At 45.3% G+C, this 18,486-nt stretch overlaps 1 protein-coding gene across 3 annotated transcripts; it reads right to left on the bottom strand.

Annotated features, from left to right (window-relative positions):
- Positions 1 to 619: 619 nt before the first annotated feature.
- LOC115113793 (zinc finger protein 513-like) lies at positions 620 to 16,609 on the bottom strand. Of its 3 annotated transcripts, XM_029641785.2 has the most exons (5): positions 16,533 to 16,609; positions 16,026 to 16,179; positions 7,098 to 7,211; positions 6,374 to 7,018; positions 620 to 2,006 (listed from the first exon to the last, which is right to left on the bottom strand). In XM_029641785.2, the coding sequence occupies exons 2-5, from the start codon at positions 16,063 to 16,065 to the stop codon at positions 1,102 to 1,104; spliced, it is 1,704 nt and encodes a 567-aa protein (XP_029497645.1). In that variant the 5' UTR covers positions 16,066 to 16,179; positions 16,533 to 16,609; the 3' UTR covers positions 620 to 1,101. The 3 variants fall into 3 exon arrangements, with proteins under 3 accessions (XP_029497645.1, XP_064881958.1, XP_029497646.1); XM_065025886.1 differs by having other exon boundaries at positions 16,026 to 16,565; XM_029641786.2 differs by having other exon boundaries at positions 7,098 to 7,208; positions 16,026 to 16,565.
- Between the last annotated feature and the right edge of the window lie 1,877 nt (positions 16,610 to 18,486).

Raw genomic sequence — 18,486 nt, 5'->3', positions numbered from 1 at the left:
GATATCCGATGGATTACAAGCATTACACCGAAACCACTCCTATTATAAGCATAAACTCTCCAAGGGTTCACAGTTGACTGTCTTTATTTCAGGATCGGAGAGATGTATAAGGCAACGTGTGCAGACAGAACTTTACAGTGGCCCTGTCCATTCTCTGAGTAGCCTTGCACTCAGCTGTGAAACATTGTTGAAATAATGATTAAGAAAATAACTCAAATATAAATCTTTAAATTTGTACACTTTTACAATTCGGGTTCATAATAATAAAAAATATTAGTCACACAAAACCTGATTGTGAAATGGGCTACAATCCAATCAAAACCTGATTGTGAAATGGGCTACAATCCAATCAAAACCTGATTGTGAAATGGGCTACAATCCAATCAAAACCTGATTGTGAAATGGGCTACAATCCAAAAAACTGAATGTTACCATTCAAAAACAAGATCAAACCTGATTTGAAATGGCTACGCCCAATCAAAACCTGATTTAATGGGCTACAATCCAATCAAAACCTGATTGCCCTTGAAATGGGCTACGCCCAATCAAAACCTGATTGTGAAATGGCTACGCCAATCAAAACCTGATTTGAAATGGCACGCCAATCAAACCTGATTAATGAAATGGGCTACAATCCAATCAAAACCTGATTGTGAAATGGGCTACAATCCAATCAAAACCTGATTGTGAAATGGGCTACAATCCAATCAAAACATCATTTTAAACATTGAATCCACAGAATTAAAAACTGAATGTTACCATTCAAAAACAAGATCAATCTTTAATGGCACGCCCACATGCCCTTTAATGGCACGCCCACATGCCCTTTAATGGCACGCCCACATGCCCTTTAATGGCACGCCCACATGCCCTTTAATGGCACGCCCACATGCCCTTTAATGGCACGCCCACATGCCCTTTAATGGCACGCCCACATGCCCTTTAATACCCAAGGTAAAGGTCAGTGCAGCATTGACATGCAGTACGGGCGGCTCATGTAGCTCCGCCTCTAGAGGCACCTGAGATAAGCCCCACCCCTCTGAGGCCTGAGCACAGAGGAAGGGTGTCACTAGTGTAATAAACACACCCCCCTCCCCCCGACTACACCTCTCCCTGGCTATGGTTCCCTGTCTCTTGAACCCAGTGTTGGTCTGTGGTATGTGGTGGTGTGTGTTTCTCCGTTTTCTCTTGTGTGGTCCAGCCCTCGCTGTCTGCTGCTGTAGTGTCCTGGTGTGTGTGTTTGTCCCAGCTGTCTGCTGTAGTGTCCTGGTGTGTGTGTTTGTCCCAGCTCTCGGTGTTGTGTCCGTGTTTCCTCTGATGGCGTTTGTAGTTGTCCCAGTGTCCCGTAGTGTAGTCACACTCAGCACAGCCATATGGCTTCTCCCCCGTGTGTCTCAGCATGTGTCTCTTCAGGTTCATACTCTGGTTACAGCTGTAGCCACACACAGAGCAGTGGAACGGCTTGGCTCCAGAGTGAATCCTCTCATGGCGCCTCAGGTTGGCCAGGTTCCCGCAGGCGTAGGAGCACTGGGGACAGCGGTAGGGCTTCTCCCCCGTGTGGACCCGGAGGTGGCGTTTCAGGTTGTCCAGGTGGGCCGAGGCGTAAGGGCACTGAGGGCAGCGGTGGGGCTTCTCCCCGCTGTGGGTGTGGGCGTGTCGGGCCAGGTGGTTGGGGTAGAGGGAGAGGAAGGGGCAGAGGGGGCAGCGGTACAGCTTGCTGGCCCCTGACTGGAGGGTGTCAGTGGGGCTGGGGGACCCTGGTTTCTTGGAGATGAGAGACTCTGAACATTTATTACACACCTGCCCTCCGCCCTCCTCCTCCTCAGTCTCTCCTCCTTCTCCCTCCAGGGTGAGGCCACAGGAGCGACAGCAGAGGGGGAAGAGGAGGTCAGGGAGGGGAGCGGAGGGGGGGAGACGGGGGGAGGAGGGAGAGGCTACCCCCTCTCGGTTCTGGAGGAAATCAGAGTCCTCCCTCATACACACTGTCAGGTCTGACACCATGGCATCTGAAGGAGAGAACAGTACACACACACACACACATTAACACACAACTGGGGGTGTGACACACCGTTCAGTAGGGGGACCTTTGTCACCTACTAAGGAAATGGCCTCTATGACAGCAGTTTAGGCAGTTAAATGTAACAAAAAAACATTATTTATAAAAAGCAATATATTAATATGGCTTTTGAACACTACAATTTGTTTACAAGCATGATGGCCATCAGCCAATCTGTGTTTCTCAACGAGTTAAAAAATCACATGATTGCATCCAACCGCTATTTATAACCTCCCAACTGGTAAATTCCCACCTTCCACATGGTTACAAACACAGCATCAGGGTGTGAACTTGAGGCACAACATAACAATCCTGTCACAACAGACAACGCCAAGAACCTTTTTGGAATGGCGTTTCAAAACCGAACCGTAACCCCAAAACTGGGTGAACCGGAGAGACACCCGCCAACAGCGGGGAAAATGTACGTGCGTAGCGAAGCGTATGCCAACGTCGTCATGACAATCCATAATAAACAGTTGTATTTGTTTGATATGTAGTCCCTGGGAGTTGTTGTGAGTTCCCTGACTCACCTTAAATGTACCTGTGCTAAACTGTTGTTGCTTTGCTAGCCCTCTTCATCGACAAAGAGTAATGTTATTCTCTCTTCACATCGGACTCCTCTACTCTTCCAGCCGTAGCCTGCCTAGGCTATATGCCTATGATGAAATTTAAACACCGCTAAACTGCAATTGTTTTCAAATATCTAGCCTATTTGATTGATAAACCTTAGCTTTACAGGTCACCTACGTTTAGTCTACTTGGTATAGGGAAGATCATAAAAATGTAGTTTCTAAATTGAACCACACAAGTTATCCGCTTATTTTTAAAGCAGGAGTCAAACTCATTCCCACGGAGGGCCGGGTGTCTGTGGGGTTTCGCTCCTCCCTTGACCTTGATTGATTACATGGAGGTCACTAATTAGCGAGTCTTCGCCTGATTGTCTTGGTCTTAATTGAAAGGGAGAACAACAACAAAAACATCTGCAAACACTCGGCCCTCCGTGGAATGAGTTTGATACCCGATTTAAAAGCAGTGCTCCGCGCAGACGTGTAAAATATAGACTTGCTTATGACTCCATAGACGCTTAAGGCCCGTCTGTTCTCTCATTTGCATTCTATTTCCAGCGTGAGTATGTTTGTTCAAGTGCTTAAACAATTATTATTATTTTTTAAATTTGAATTAGGCGTTGCAGCCCGATACACAACCCAGAGATCTTAAGTTCAGTAACCAGCCAACCAAACAGAGCTTATTCCTCTTTTCTAACAGTTTCAGGAAGTTAACAAACACTTCTCCTTTCACTCTGAGCTGTGTGCTACAGGACATACTGTTCTCAGTAAAACTATCCTCTAACATATAACTCCCAGTTTGAGTGAGGATCATTGGTGCTGGTTGGGTAAATATGTTGAACAGGTGTGTGTAATGGATATATATATATATATATATATATATATATATATAGTGCAAATCAAAAGTTTGGACACCTACTCATTCAAGGGTTTTTCTTTATTTTTTACATTGTAGAATAAGTTCTCAAAACTATGAAATAACACATACCGTATGTGTTATTTCATAGTTTTGAGAACTTATTCTACAATGTAAAAAATAAAGAAAAACCCTATATATATATATATATATCCATTACACACACCTGTTCAACATATTTACCCAACCAGCACCAATGATCCTCACTCAAACTGGGAGTTATATGTTACAGGATAGTTGTAGTGATCAAAAGAAGTGTTAAACAAATCAAATCTATATTATTTGAGATTCTTCAATGAGCCACCCTTTGCCTTGAAGACTGCTTTGCACACTCTTGGAATTATCTTAACCAGCTTCATTAGGTAGTCACCTGGAATACATTTCAATTAACAAGTGTGCCTTGTTAAAAGTTAATTGGTGGAATTTCTTTCCTTCTTAATGTGTTTGAGCCAATCAGTTGCGTTGTGACAAGTTAGGGGTGGTATACAGAAGGTAGCCCTATTTGGTAAAAGACCAAGTCCATATTATGTCAAGAACAGCTCAAATAAGCAAAGGGAAACGACAGTCCATCATTACTTTAAGACATGAAGGTCAGTCAATCCGGAAAATGTAAAGAACTTTTAGAGCTTCTTCAAGTGCAGTCGCAAAAACCATCAAGCGCTATTATGAGATTGGCTCCCAGAGGAAAGGAAGCCCCAGAGTTACCTCTGCTGCAGATGATAAGTTCATTAGAGTTACCAGCCTCAGAAATTTCAGCCCAAATAAATGATTCAGAGTAACAGACACATCTCAACATCAACTGTTCAGAGAAGACTGCGTGAATCAGGCCTTAATGGTGTAATTTCTGCAAAGAAACCACTACTTAAGGACACAGATAAGAAGAAGAGACTTGCTTGGGCCAAGAAACACGAGCAATGGACATTAGACAGGTGAAAATCTGTTCTTTGGTCTGAATTTGAGATTTTTGGTTCCAACCACCGTGTCTTCGTGAGACGAGGTGTGGGTGAACGGATGATCTCCGCATGTGTAGTTCCCACCGTGAAGCATGGAGGAGGAGGTGTGATGGTGCTTTGCTGGTGACACTGTTGGTAATTTATTTAGAATTTAAGGCACACTTTAACCAGCATGGCTACCACAGCACTCTGCAGTGATACGCCATCCCATCTGGTTTGCTCTTAGTGGGACTATCATTTATTTTTCCACAGGACAATGACCCAACACACCTCCAGGCTGTGTAAGGGCTATTTGACCAAGAAGAAGAGCGATGGAGTGGTACATCAGATGACCTGACCTCCACAATCACCCAACTTCAACCTGATTGAGATGGTTTGGGATGAGTTGGACCTCAGAATGAAGGAAAAGCAGCCAACAAGTGCTCAGGATATGTGGGAACTCCTTCAAGACTGTTGGAAAAGCATTCCAGGTGAAGCTGGTTGAGAGAATGCCAAGAGTGTGCAAAGCTGTCATCAAGGCAAAGGGCTTTGAAGAATCTAAAATATATTAGGATGTGTTTAACACTTATTTGGTTACTACATGATTCCAATGTAGAAAATAGTGAAAATAAAGAAAAACCCTTGAATGAGTAGGTATGTCCAAATGTTTGACTTGTTGTAAAGGTGACATGTACATATATAGATAGTGCTAGAGATATATAATATATATATATATATATACACACTACAAACTGAACAAAAATATAAACACAACATGTAAAGTGTTGGTCCCATGTTTCATGATCTGAAATAAAATAAATACAATTTTCCATACGCACAAAAAGGCTTATTTCTCAAAAACGCAGTACAACATATGTGTTTATACCTGCGGGATCGTCTGAGACCAGCCACCCGGACAGCTGATGAAACTGAGGAGTATTTCTGTCTGTAATTAAGCCACTTTGTTGGGAGAAAATAATTGTGATTGGCTGAGCCTGGGCTCCCCTGTGGCCTCCCAGGCCAACCCAAGGCTGCTCCCCTGCCCAATCAGGTGAAATACATAGACTAGGACTCTTCAAATGAATCTATTCAGCTATTTCAGCCACACTCGATACTGACAGGTGTATAAAATCAAACACACAGCCATGCAATCTCCATAGACAAACATTGGCAGTAGAATGGCCTTACTGAAGAGCTCAGTGACTTTAAACATGGCACCGTCATAGGATGCCACCTTTCCAACAAGTCAGTTCCTCAAATTTCTGCCCTGCTAGAGCTGCCCCAGTCAACTGTAAGTGCTGTTACATATTAACGCTACAGCATACAATGACATTCTAGACTATTCTGTACCCTCAACTTTGTGGCAAAAGCTTGGGGAAAGCCTCCTGTTTCAGCATGACAATGCACCTGTGCACAAAGCAAGTTCCATACAGAAATGGTTTGTCGATATCAGTGTGGAAGAACTTAACTGGTCTGCACAGAGGCCTGACCTCAACCGCATCCAACACCTTTGGGATGAATTGGAATACCGACTGCGAAGCCTAATCGCACTAATGCTCTTGTGGCTGAATGGAAGCAAGTCCCTGCAGCAAAGTTCCACCATCTAGTGGAAAGCCTTCCCAGAAGAGCGGAGGCTGTTATAGCAGCAATGTTCCAACATCTAGTGGAAAGCCTTCCCAGAAGAGTGGAAGCTGTTATAGCAGCAAAGCGGGGGACCAACTCCATATTAATGCCCATGATTTTGGAATGAGATGTTCGATGAGCAAGTGTCCACATACTTTTGGTCAAAGCAACTTACATTTCACATATGGGTGGACCTGGGAATCGAACCCACAACCCTGGTGCTGCAAGTGCCTTGCTCTACCAACTGAGTCCTACGGGACCCGTGTGTGTTTGTACATGCCTGATTGTGTGCTCTTAACTTCAGCGTTTCCTCGGTGTGTGTGTTTTCGTCTGCTGCGTCTCTTCAGTGTGTGTTGCGCCCGGGGTTCCTGGCTGTGCGAGCGCTGGTGCCTGCGCAGGTTCCCCAGGGAACTACAGGCATAGCTGCAGGCGTTGCAGAGGTAGGGCTTCTCCCCGGTGTGTGTGCGCGTGTGTCTCTGCAGGTTCACCCTCTGTGTAGAGGCATAGGGGCAGTGGGGACAGCGGTAGGGCTTCTCTCCGTCATGGGTTCTCATGTGGCGTTTGAGATGGTTGGAGTAGCGAGAGGAGAAACTACACAGAGAGCACGTGTACACCTTCATACAGGCTTCTTCATCACCCGCCTTACTTCTCTTCCTCTTCCTGTCTTGCACCGCATGGGATTGGACGGCTGGGGTTGACTCCTCCCCTTGTGAGGTGTCCTCCAAGGCTGTGTGAGATTCTGATTGGACGTCCTCCTCACAGGTCGTGCAGTAGAGTCCCACCCCCAAGTGTAGTCCCGCTCCTAGGTCAAGGTCGGCCCCAATCAGTTGACCACACCCCTTACAGGAGAGGAATGCTGGGAAGGCGGAGTCATCCGGAGCTGGAAGGCTGGAGCTTTCATCACTCAGAGAGAACACCGTCATGGCTGGGAGAGGAGATATACAACAGCATTTAGTCAAGGACTCAGAAATCCATGTGTGTGTGTGTGTGTGTGTGTCTCTAACCTGTGTCTCTGTCCAGCCCCATGATCTCCGTGTCTCCAAACTCACAGAGCTCTCCACTAAGCAGGAAGTCACTGTCCAGAACCAGGCATCCTGGATTACAATCCACACCGTCTACTATATCACACACACACACACACACACACACATCATTACACTACACACCGTCTACTGCAACACACATCATCATCACACACAGCATCATAACACTCCACACACAGCATCATTACACTCCATATCATCACACTACACACACAGCATCATCACACTACACACACAGCATCATCACACTACACACACAGCATCATAACACTCCACACACAGCATCATAACACTCCACACACATCATTACACACAGCATCATCACACTACACACACAGCATCATCACACTACACACACAGCATCATCACACTACACACACAGCATCATCACACTACACACACAGCATCATCACACTCCACACACAGCATCATAACACTCCACACACATCATTACACACAGCATCATCACACTACACACACAGCATCATCACACTACACACACAGCATCATCACACTACACACACAGCATCATCACACTACACACACAGCATCATAACACTACACACACATCATCACAACACTCCACACACATCATCATTACACTACCCATCATCACAACACTCCACACACAGCATCATAACACTACACACACAGCATCATTACACTCCACACACATCATCATTACACTCCACACACATCATCATTACACTCCACACACATCATCATTACACTCCACACACATCATCATAACACTACACACACATCATTACACACACATCATTACACACAGCATCATTACACTACACACACATCATCATAACACTACACACACATCATCATAACACTCCACGCACATCATCATTACACTCCACACACATCATCATAACACTACACACACATCATCATTACACTCCACACACATCATCATTACACTACACACACATCATCATAACACTACACACACATCATCATAACACTCCACACACATCATCATAACACTCCACACACATCATCATTACACTCCACACACATCATCATAACACTACACACACATCATCATAACACTCCACACACATCATCATAACACTACACACACATCATCATTACACTCCACACACATCATCATAACACTACACACACATCATCACACACACATCATTACACACAGCATCATTACACTCCACACACATCATCATTACACTCCACACACATCATCATAACACTACACACACATCATCACACACACATCATTACACACAGCATCATTACACTCCACACACATCATCATAACACTACACACACATCATCACACACACATCATTACACACAGCATCATTACACTACACACACATCATCATAACACTACACACACATCATCATTACACTCCACACACATCATCATTACACTCCACACACATCATCATTACACTACACACACATCATTACACACAGCATCATTACACTCCACACACATCATCATTACACTACACACACATCATTACACACAGCATCATTACACTCCACACACATCATCATTACACTCCACACACATCATCATAACACTACACACACATCATGACACACACATCATTACACACAGCATCATTACACTCCACACACATCATCATTACACTCCACACACATCATCATTACACTCCACACACATCATTACACACATCATCATTACACTACACACACATCATTACACACAGCATCATTACACTCCACACACATCATCATTACACTCCACACACATCATCATTACACTCCACACACATCATCATTACACTCCACACACATCATCATTACACTCCACACACATCATCATTACACTCCACACACATCATCATTACACTACACACACAGCATCATTACACTCCACACACATCATCATTACACTACACACACATCATTACACACAGCATCATTACACTCCACACACATCATCATTACACTACACACACATCATTACACACAGCATCATTACACTCCACACACATCATCATTTACACACACATCATTACACTCCCACACATCATCATTACACTCCACACACATCATCATTACACTCCACACATCATCATTACACTCCACACATCATCATTACACTACACACACATCATTACAAACAGCATCATTACACTCCACACACATCATCATTACACTACACACACATCATCATAACACTACACACACATCATCACACACACATCATTACACACAGCATCATTACACTGCCACACATCATCAACACTACACACACATCATCACACACACATCATTACACACAGCATCATTACACTACACACACATCATCATTACACTCCACACACATCATCATAACACTACACACACATCATGACACACACATCATTACACACAGCATCATTACACTCCACACACATCATCATTACACTCCACACACATCATCATTACACTCCACACACATCATTACACACATCATCATTACACTACACACACATCATTACACACAGCATCATTACACTCCACACACATCATCATTACACTCCACACACATCATCATTACACTCCACACACATCATCATTACACTCCACACACATCATCATTACACTCCACACACATCATCATTACACTCCACACACATCATCATTACACTACACACACATCATTACACACAGCATCATTACACTCCACACACATCATCATTACACTACACACACATCATTACACACAGCATCATTACACTCCACACACATCATCATTACACTACACACACATCATTACACTCCACACACATCATCATTACACTCCACACACATCATCATTACACTCCACACACATCATCATTACACTCCACACACATCATCATTACACTACACACACATCATTACAAACAGCATCATTACACTCCACACACATCATCATTACACTACACACACAGCATCATTACACTCCACACACATCATCATTACACTCCACACACAGCATCATTACACTCCACACACATCATCATTACACTACACACACATCATTACACACAGCATCATTACACTACACACACAGCATCATCACACTACACACACAGCATCATCACACTACACACACAGCATCATCACACTACACACACAGCATCATCACACTACACACACAGCATCATCACACTACACACACAGCATCATCACACTACACACACAGCATCATTACACTCCACACACATCATCATTACACTCCACACACAGCATCATTACACTCCACACACATCATCATTACACTACACACACATCATTACACACAGCATCATTACACTCCACACACATCATTACACACATCATCATAACACTCCACACACATCATTACACACAGCATCATTACACACAGCATCATTACACTCCACACACATCATCATAACACTCCACACACATCATTACACACAGCATCATTACACACAGCATCATTACACTCCACACACATCATCATAACACTCCACACACATCATTACACACAGCATCATTACACTACACACACAGCATCATCACACTACACACACAGCATCATCACACTACACACACAGCATCATCACACTACACACACAGCATCATCACACTACACACACAGCATCATCACACTACACACACATCATCATTACACTCCACACACATCATTACACACATCATCATAACACTCCACACACATCATTACACACAGCATCATTACACACAGCATCATAACACTACAAACACAGCATCATTACACTCCACACACATCATCATAACACTCCACACACATCATTACACACATCATCATTACACTACCCATCATCACAACACTCCACACACATCATCATTACACTACCCATCATCACAACACTCCACACACATCATCATTACACTACCCATCATCACAACACTCCACACACAGCATCATTACACTCCACACACATCATCATTACACTCCACACACATCATCATCGTTACACTTAGTGGTGCAACGGATCACAAAACTCACGGATCGGATCACAGTTTTGAGTCACGGATCGGATCACAGTTTTGAGTCACGGATCGGATCACCGTTTTGAGTCACGATTCGGATCACAGTTTTGAGTCGCGGATCGGATCACAGTTTTGAGTCGCGGATCGGATCACAGTTTTGAGTCGCGGATCGGATCACAGTTTTGAGTCACGGATCGGATCACCGTTTTGAGTCACGGATCGGATCACCGTTTTGAGTCACGATTCGGATCACAGTTTTGAGTCACGGATCGGATCACAGTTTTGAGTCGCGGATCGGATCACAGTTTTGAGTCGCGGATCGGATCACAGTTTTGAGTCGCGGATCGGATCACAGTTTTGAGTCACGATTCGGATCACAGTTTTGAGTCACGGATCGGATCACAGTTTTGAGTCACGGATCGGATCACAGTTTTGAGTCGCGGATCGGATCACAGTTTTGAGTCGCGGATCGGATCACAGTTTTGAGTCACGGATCGGATCACAGTTTTGAGTCGCGGATCGGATCACAGTTTTGAGTCACGGATCGGATCATTTTCGGATCAGCAAAATAAAAAAAGGGAGACAAATAACTTTCCATTTATTACTTAAAGCAAGGAACTTTCCAATGTTGAAATAAAATCTTAAAACAAAAATATTCAATACTCAATTGTTAAATTAAAGTGCAATATGAGGCATGATACATTCTTTCTTTGAACAATTAGTGAATTTAAAAAATGTGCCTTGTGGCCATGTCATTAAACAAAACAAGTCATGTAAAGAAAGCAAAGCAGACCTGAGCTTGAAACTTCAAATTCTTGTAAAAAAAAAGAAAAAAAAAAGATGAGGTTGTCTACATTGTCTGGGGAGAGGGTAGACCTCTTGGCAGTCCCCTGCCGTGGAGAACACCCTCTCGCTAGGAACTGAAGTGCCAGTCACAGCCAGGTAGCATCTTGTCGTCATGGTAATGTGAGGGTATTTACACTCAGTGCTTTTCCACCATGTTAGTGGATCACCATCCAGTGGAATGCCGCTCGCTGCCTTGTAGGGTGTCACCTCCTCTTTGATGGTGTTGGCAAACGTCTTGTCTGTGTCCTTGCTCGCAAAGGTCTCCCTGAAAAACTCCTTCATGGCTGAATTATTTTGTGGAGGAGATGCCTCGGAGTCTGCTCCTGTTGCTCTGTGGCTTGACCCTGCAGAAAAAAATGACTTGATCTATTAAACTAACTAATTATTTATTATACTATAAATGTGGCAATAACATTTAATACGCCATTATGAATCCAAATCAAAAAAGTATTATTCTAATAGCAATAGACTAAGATTAGACTGCAGTATATTTATTATGTAAGACATTCACTCTTATTTTAAAAATGTTTACCTCTTCAGTGGCCACAATCTCAGTGGTGAGATCACTGTATGCCCTCCGGGTGGGTGTAAGGCAGGGTCTAGGTGAGACAGGGACTTGAACCTTGGATCCAGTGCAGTAGATCTATGAAGGTAGTCCTGTACATTATAGGGGGGGTATCTGGGGTTCAGTTCCTCTCTAATGGCAGCCGTGACATCTCTAGTGATGGTGCTGTCTTCCTCACTTGGGGCCATGGATTGTAGAACCCTTGTTTTCAGAGGTAGGATCATGGACACAGACGGTGCAGTTTCAGTGCTCAGTAGTTTTGTAACCGTTTTGAGGGGTTTGAGCACCTGGAGGAACTCCTCTGCCACTTTCACGTCATCATCAGACAAGGTGATGATGTCTTTATGTTTTTCCAGGGTCTTGTCTGTCAGTGCAGAGTATACAGCTGCCTGCTGCTCAAGATGGCTCTCCAACATGTCATAAGTGAAGTTCCATGTTGTTGTGACACGGTGTATGAGCTTGTGGGTCGGTAGCTGTAGCATTTCCTGCTTGGTCTTAAGCACATGAGCGGCTGTTGTTCTTCGGTGGAAAAAGGAAACCACCTTCCTCATCCTCCCAAGGAGGCGGTCCATCTGGTTACCTGAGATCCATCTGGTTACCTGAGATCCATCTGGTTACCTGAGATCCATCTGGTTACCTGAGATCCATCTGGTTACCTGAGATCCATCTGGTTACCTGAGAACCATCTGGTTACCTGAGATCCATCTGGTTACCTGAGATCCATCTGGTTACCTGAGATCCATCTGGTTACCTGAGATCCATCTGGTTACCTGAGAACCAACTGGTTACCTGAGATTCCCCTTTAGGATCCTAAATTGATCACAAGTGCAAAGCAAGATATCTGTGGCCCCAGTCCAGCCTCTATCACTGCATTTACTTAGTTCTTGGTATTATCTGTGGTGATTGGGATATTTCTATTGGGCCTCTCTAGCTTCCACTCTGCTACTGATCCCAGCAGTACCTGCGCCAGAGTTGTGCCCGTGTGACTCTCATAGAGTCTGTTATTCCGGACTTCACATCTCCCACTCCTCTGTGGTGCAGTGAGCAGTCAGTCATGTAGCTTTCTGTTACCCTGGAGGTCCACTCCTCTGTGGTGCAGTGAGAAGTCAGTCACGTAGCTTTCTGTTACCCTGGAGGTCCACTCCTCTGTGGTGTAGTGAACAGTCACATAGCTTTCTGTTACCCTGGAGGTCCACTCCTCTGAGGTGTAGTGAACAGTCACAGTCACGTAGCTTTCTGTTACCCTGGAGGTCCACTCCTCTGTGGTGTAGTGAACAGTCACAGTCACATAGCTTTCTGTTACCCTGGAGGTCCACTCCTCTGAGGTGTAGTGAACAGTCACAGTCACGTAGCTTTCTGTTACCCTGGAGGTCCACTCCTCTGTGGTGTAGTGAGCAGTCACAGTCACATAGCTTTCTGTTACCCTGGAGGTCCACTCCTCTGTGGTGTAGCGAACAGTCACGTAGCTTTCCGTTACCCTGGAGGTCCACTCCTCTGTGGTGTAGTGAACAGTCACAGTCACGTAGCTTTCCGTTACCCTGGAGATCCACCCGTCTGAGGTGAGGGCAACAGAGGATGCCTTGGATAATTCTTAGACAATTTTGCTGTTCATAAAGACCTGGCACGATCTTCATAGTGAAGTGGATGCGCCAGGGGATTTCGTAGCACGACTCAAGCACTTTCACCATATTTTTAAACCCTTTTGTTTTCCACAAGAGTTGGCCTCATGTCTGCAGCGTTAAAACATCCCAATAGATTTGGTGATGGCTTTAGCCTGGTCTGATTCTGTAGCAAAGGGCTTAAATGCCGCGGTGAGAAGTTGTTGTCTCTTGGCTGAGTTGGCTCCTGTCACTGACACACCAGGGTGATGGCTTTAGCCTGGTCTGATTCTGCTGCAAAGGGCTTAAATGCCGCGGTGAGAAGTTGTTGTCTCTTGGCTGAGTTGGCTCCCGCCACCGACACACCGGGGTGATGACTTTAGCCTGGTCTGATTCTGTAGCAAAGGGCTTAAATGCCGCGGTGAGAAGTTGTTGTCTCTTGGCTGAGTTGGCTCCCGCCACCGACACACCGGGTGATGACTTTAGCCTGGTCTGATTCTGTAGCAAAGGGCTTAAATGCCGCGGTGAGAAGTTGTTGTCTCTTGGCTGAGTTGGCTCCTGTCACTGACACACCGGGGTGATGACGCTTTAATTGTGTGGCCATGTTCCATGTATTTCCATGATCATACGGCTTTCTTGTGGCACAATGCCTACACATCGTAATGGTGTTGTCCACCACCCTTCTTCCGTCATCATATTTGACGGGGAAGCCAAAATGCTCCCATACATGAGACTTGAATGAAGCGGGAGTCTTTTCCAGTTCTTCAGCTCCTCACTGCCCTTATTTCTTCTTTGCTTTTTGCAACCCGAGCCTCCAGGATTGAGTCGTTGGGATTCAACATGCCCCGTTCACGTGAATAGTACAAACAACTGCTTTAAAAAAATACATCAAATCAACCTTCAGGCTTCAGAGTAAAACACAGCACACATTTGTCTTGTCTTTATCATATCACTGCAACTCTGCAATTATTACTTTCAAAAGTAACAGTGGCAGTAAATTAGACAGTGTATTTTACACTATGATGGTTAAACTTTGCAATTGATCAGTGGTTCACATGCGTGCCGAACCGTTGGGGGTGATCCATATGGATCACGGATCAACTACGCCCGTAACACCACTAGTTACACTACACCGTCCACTGCAATACACACACACACACAGGACAGGGCAGAGGAGAAAGAGATGGAGAGAGAGAGGTAGGGAAGGACAGCAGGAGAGTGAAGAGGGAGATAAAGGAGGTGGGGGAGGGAGGAAATGGGGAGGGATTGGGAGTGGAGGGGGGAGGGAGAGAGAGTGAAAGAGAGAGGGAGATAGGGAAAGAGAGAGATCGGAGAGAGAGGGAGAGGAGGTCAGGTAGGGGTGAGCCTGTAGAGGAAGTGGAGACAATAAGTATTTGAGAAGGAAGAGAGGAAGTTCAGGATGAGATGAAACACAGAAAAACAGGATGAGAAACACACATCCGTGAGAGGAAAGAGGATGACGACACCGGGTGACCCAACATATAAATCATGACACACACATGACACACACAGGAGAGCAACAACAAAAAATAAGTCTGTTCAGTTGTGTAAACTGGTGGGGGTCTAGCAACTGTGTACACCTCAACTCGCTCACTAAATGACCTAATCCTGTATCAAAGTTAGATATAAATATAATGTTACTATCCAAACCCAAGACTTCAAATAGTACTAAAGACAGATTTGATTTATTAAGGTTACAGTTGATCTAGTTACCATCCATGAGCCAGGGATCAGTCCTGTAGTTTGTACACATAGTAACATATCTCTGACATTGAAAGATGTAACCAAGACTCAAAGGACATCCAGCTAGTTAGCTTTGTGATAACTCCTTCACTACCCAGTCGATAGTATGACTAGTAGCTAGCTAGGCTACTACACTTGACTTACATTTCACGGGCTGTGGGTTCGACTGTTTTCTCCTCGGCATTCTTCCTCTTCTTTGTCTGCCTCGCTGTCCTGTCCGTCAGCCAGTCTCTTTTCCCGCTGTGGTCTGGTGTCTCAGTCAGCACGTCAATCCCTTTACTCTGTCATCTTCCTCTTCCTCCAACGGACAAAAGCAGAAGTATCAGTGCCATCGATCAAACACACGAGTTAGCTAGCTAAATATGTGCGGGGAACTGGCTGGCTTAGTTTGCCATTCTAAATCGTTAGTCAAACCGAGAACATCATTAGCTAGGTAACTATTAAAAACACATTGAGCTGTAGGAGATAAATTGGGCAGATGAAAGCTAATCCTCTAACGTTACCTAAGCTAGCTAACGTTACATATAGCTCAACTATCTAGCGTTCAGTATTTAGGAGAAAACAAATAGTAAATTACGTCAATACGTTTGATGAAATGCAAAGGCTACATAGATATCAACTTAAGTTGTCGTTTAGAAAAACAACTACAACCTCTTACTAACTTCCTCGAAGGTCCATTGTGTACATACAGCAATTTCCTGGAGCGTGTCGTCAGAGTCATTCTAAACTACTTCCGGATCATGGGGCTTGTAGTTTTTAAAATGTAGTCAGCTAACTTTGTACTGTTGCAATTATCACATCCACACACTACAGAGACAACAAACGTTGACTTTTTTTAAAAGAAAAAATCAAATGTATTTTTTTTCATTAGCCTCTCTGTATAATATTAATGTAAAGTTTAAGCTAATTGTGCGCGCATATAAGTCCTAATTACAGCACATATCCTATCCTCTGCCGGTCACAGAGATTTTACATTACATTTACATTTAAGTAATTTAGCAGCAGTTTTGACTGGGCTGAGCGGGAACTGTACTTCCTCAGTGGTAGGGAGGCGAGCAGGCCAGAGGTGGATGAACGCAGTGCCCTTGTTTGGGTGTAGGGCCTGATCAGAGCCTGGAGGTACTGAGGTGCCGTTCCCCTCACAGCTCCGTAGGCAAGCACCATGGTCTTGTAGCGGATGCGAGCTTCAACTGGAAGCCAGTGGAGAGAGCGGAGGAGCGGGGTGACGTGAGAGAACTTGGGAAGGTTGAACACCAGACGGGCTGCGGCGTTCTGGATGAGTTGTAGGGGTTTAATGGCACAGGCAGGGAGCCCAGCCAACAGCGAGTTGCAGTAATCCAGACGGGAGATGACAAGTGCCTGGATTAGGACCTGCGCCGCTTCCTGTGTGAGGCAGGGTCGTACTCTGCGGATGTTGTAGAGCATGAACCTACAGGAACGGGCCACCGCCTTGATGTTATTTGAGAACGACAGGGTGTTGTCCAGGATCACGCCAAGGTTCTTAGCGCTCTGGGACGAGGACACAATGGAGTTGTCAACCGTGATGGCGAGATCATGGAACGGGCAGTCCTTCCCCGGGAGGAAGAGCAGCTCCGTCTTGCCGAGGTTCAGCTTGAGGTGATGATCCGTCATCCACACTGATATGTCTGCCAGACATGCAGAGATGCGATTCGCCACCTGGTCGTCAGAAGGGGGAAAGGAGAAGATTAATTGTGTGTCGTCTGCATAGCAATGATAGGAGAGACCATGTGAGGTTATGACAGAGCCAAGTGACTTGGTGTATAGCGAGAATAGGAGAGGGCCTAGAACAGAGCCCTGGGGGACACCAGTGGTGAGAGCACGTGGTGAGGAGACGGATTCTCGCCACGCCACCTGGTAGGAGCGACCTGTCAGGTAGGACGCAATCCAAGCGTGGGCCGCGCCGGAGATGCCCAACTCGGAGAGGGTGGAGAGGAGGATCTGATGGTTCACAGTATCGAAGGCAGCCGATAGGTCTAGAAGGATGAGAGCAGAGGAGAGAGAGTTAGCTTTAGCAGTGCGGAGCGCCTCCGTGATACAGAGAAGAGCAGTCTCAGTTGAATGACTAGTCTTGAAACCTGACTGATTTGGATCAAGAAGGTCATTCTGAGAGAGATAGCGGGAGAGCTGGCCAAGGACGGCACGTTCAAGAGTTTTGGAGAGAAAAGAAAGAAGGGATACTGGTCTGTAGTTGTTGACATCGGAGGGATCGAGTGTAGGTTTTTTCAGAAGGGGTGCAACTCTCGCTCTCTTGAAGACGGGAGGGACGTAGCCAGCGGTCAGGGATGAGTTGATGAGCGAGGTGAGGTAAGGGAGAAGGTCACCGGAGATGGTCTGGAGAAGAGAGGAGGGGATAGGGTCAAGCGGGCAGGTTGTTGGGCGGCCGGCCGTCACAAGACGCGAGATGTCATCTGGAGAGAGAGGGGAGAAAGAGGTCAGAGCACAGGGTAGGGCAGTGTGAGCAGAACCAGCGGTGTCGTTTGACTTAGCAAACGAGGATCGGATGTCGTCGACCTTCTTTTCAAAATGGTTGACGAAGTCATCTGCAGAGAGGGAGGAGGGGGAGGGGGAGGAGGATTCAAGAGGG

The sequence above is a fragment of the Oncorhynchus nerka genome, linkage group LG12, assembly GCF_034236695.1.
Source record: "Oncorhynchus nerka isolate Pitt River linkage group LG12, Oner_Uvic_2.0, whole genome shotgun sequence".
NCBI classification, from domain to species: domain Eukaryota; kingdom Metazoa; phylum Chordata; class Actinopteri; order Salmoniformes; family Salmonidae; genus Oncorhynchus; species Oncorhynchus nerka.
Note: the sequence above shows the minus strand (reverse complement) of the source record. Positions and strands in the feature narration are given on the sequence as shown.

Coding starts and splice junctions, on each gene's coding strand:
- LOC115113793 (XM_029641785.2), bottom strand. CDS start 16,065: ATGCCGAGGAGAAAACAGTCGAACCCACAGCCCGTGAAAT. Junction 7,019..7,097: donor GGGGCTGGACAGAGACACAG/GTTAGAGACACA, acceptor CTCCTCTCCCAG/CCATGACGGTGTTCTCTCTG. Junction 2,007..6,373: donor AGTTAAGAGCACACAATCAG/GCATGTACAAAC, acceptor TCTCTCCTTCAG/ATGCCATGGTGTCAGACCTG.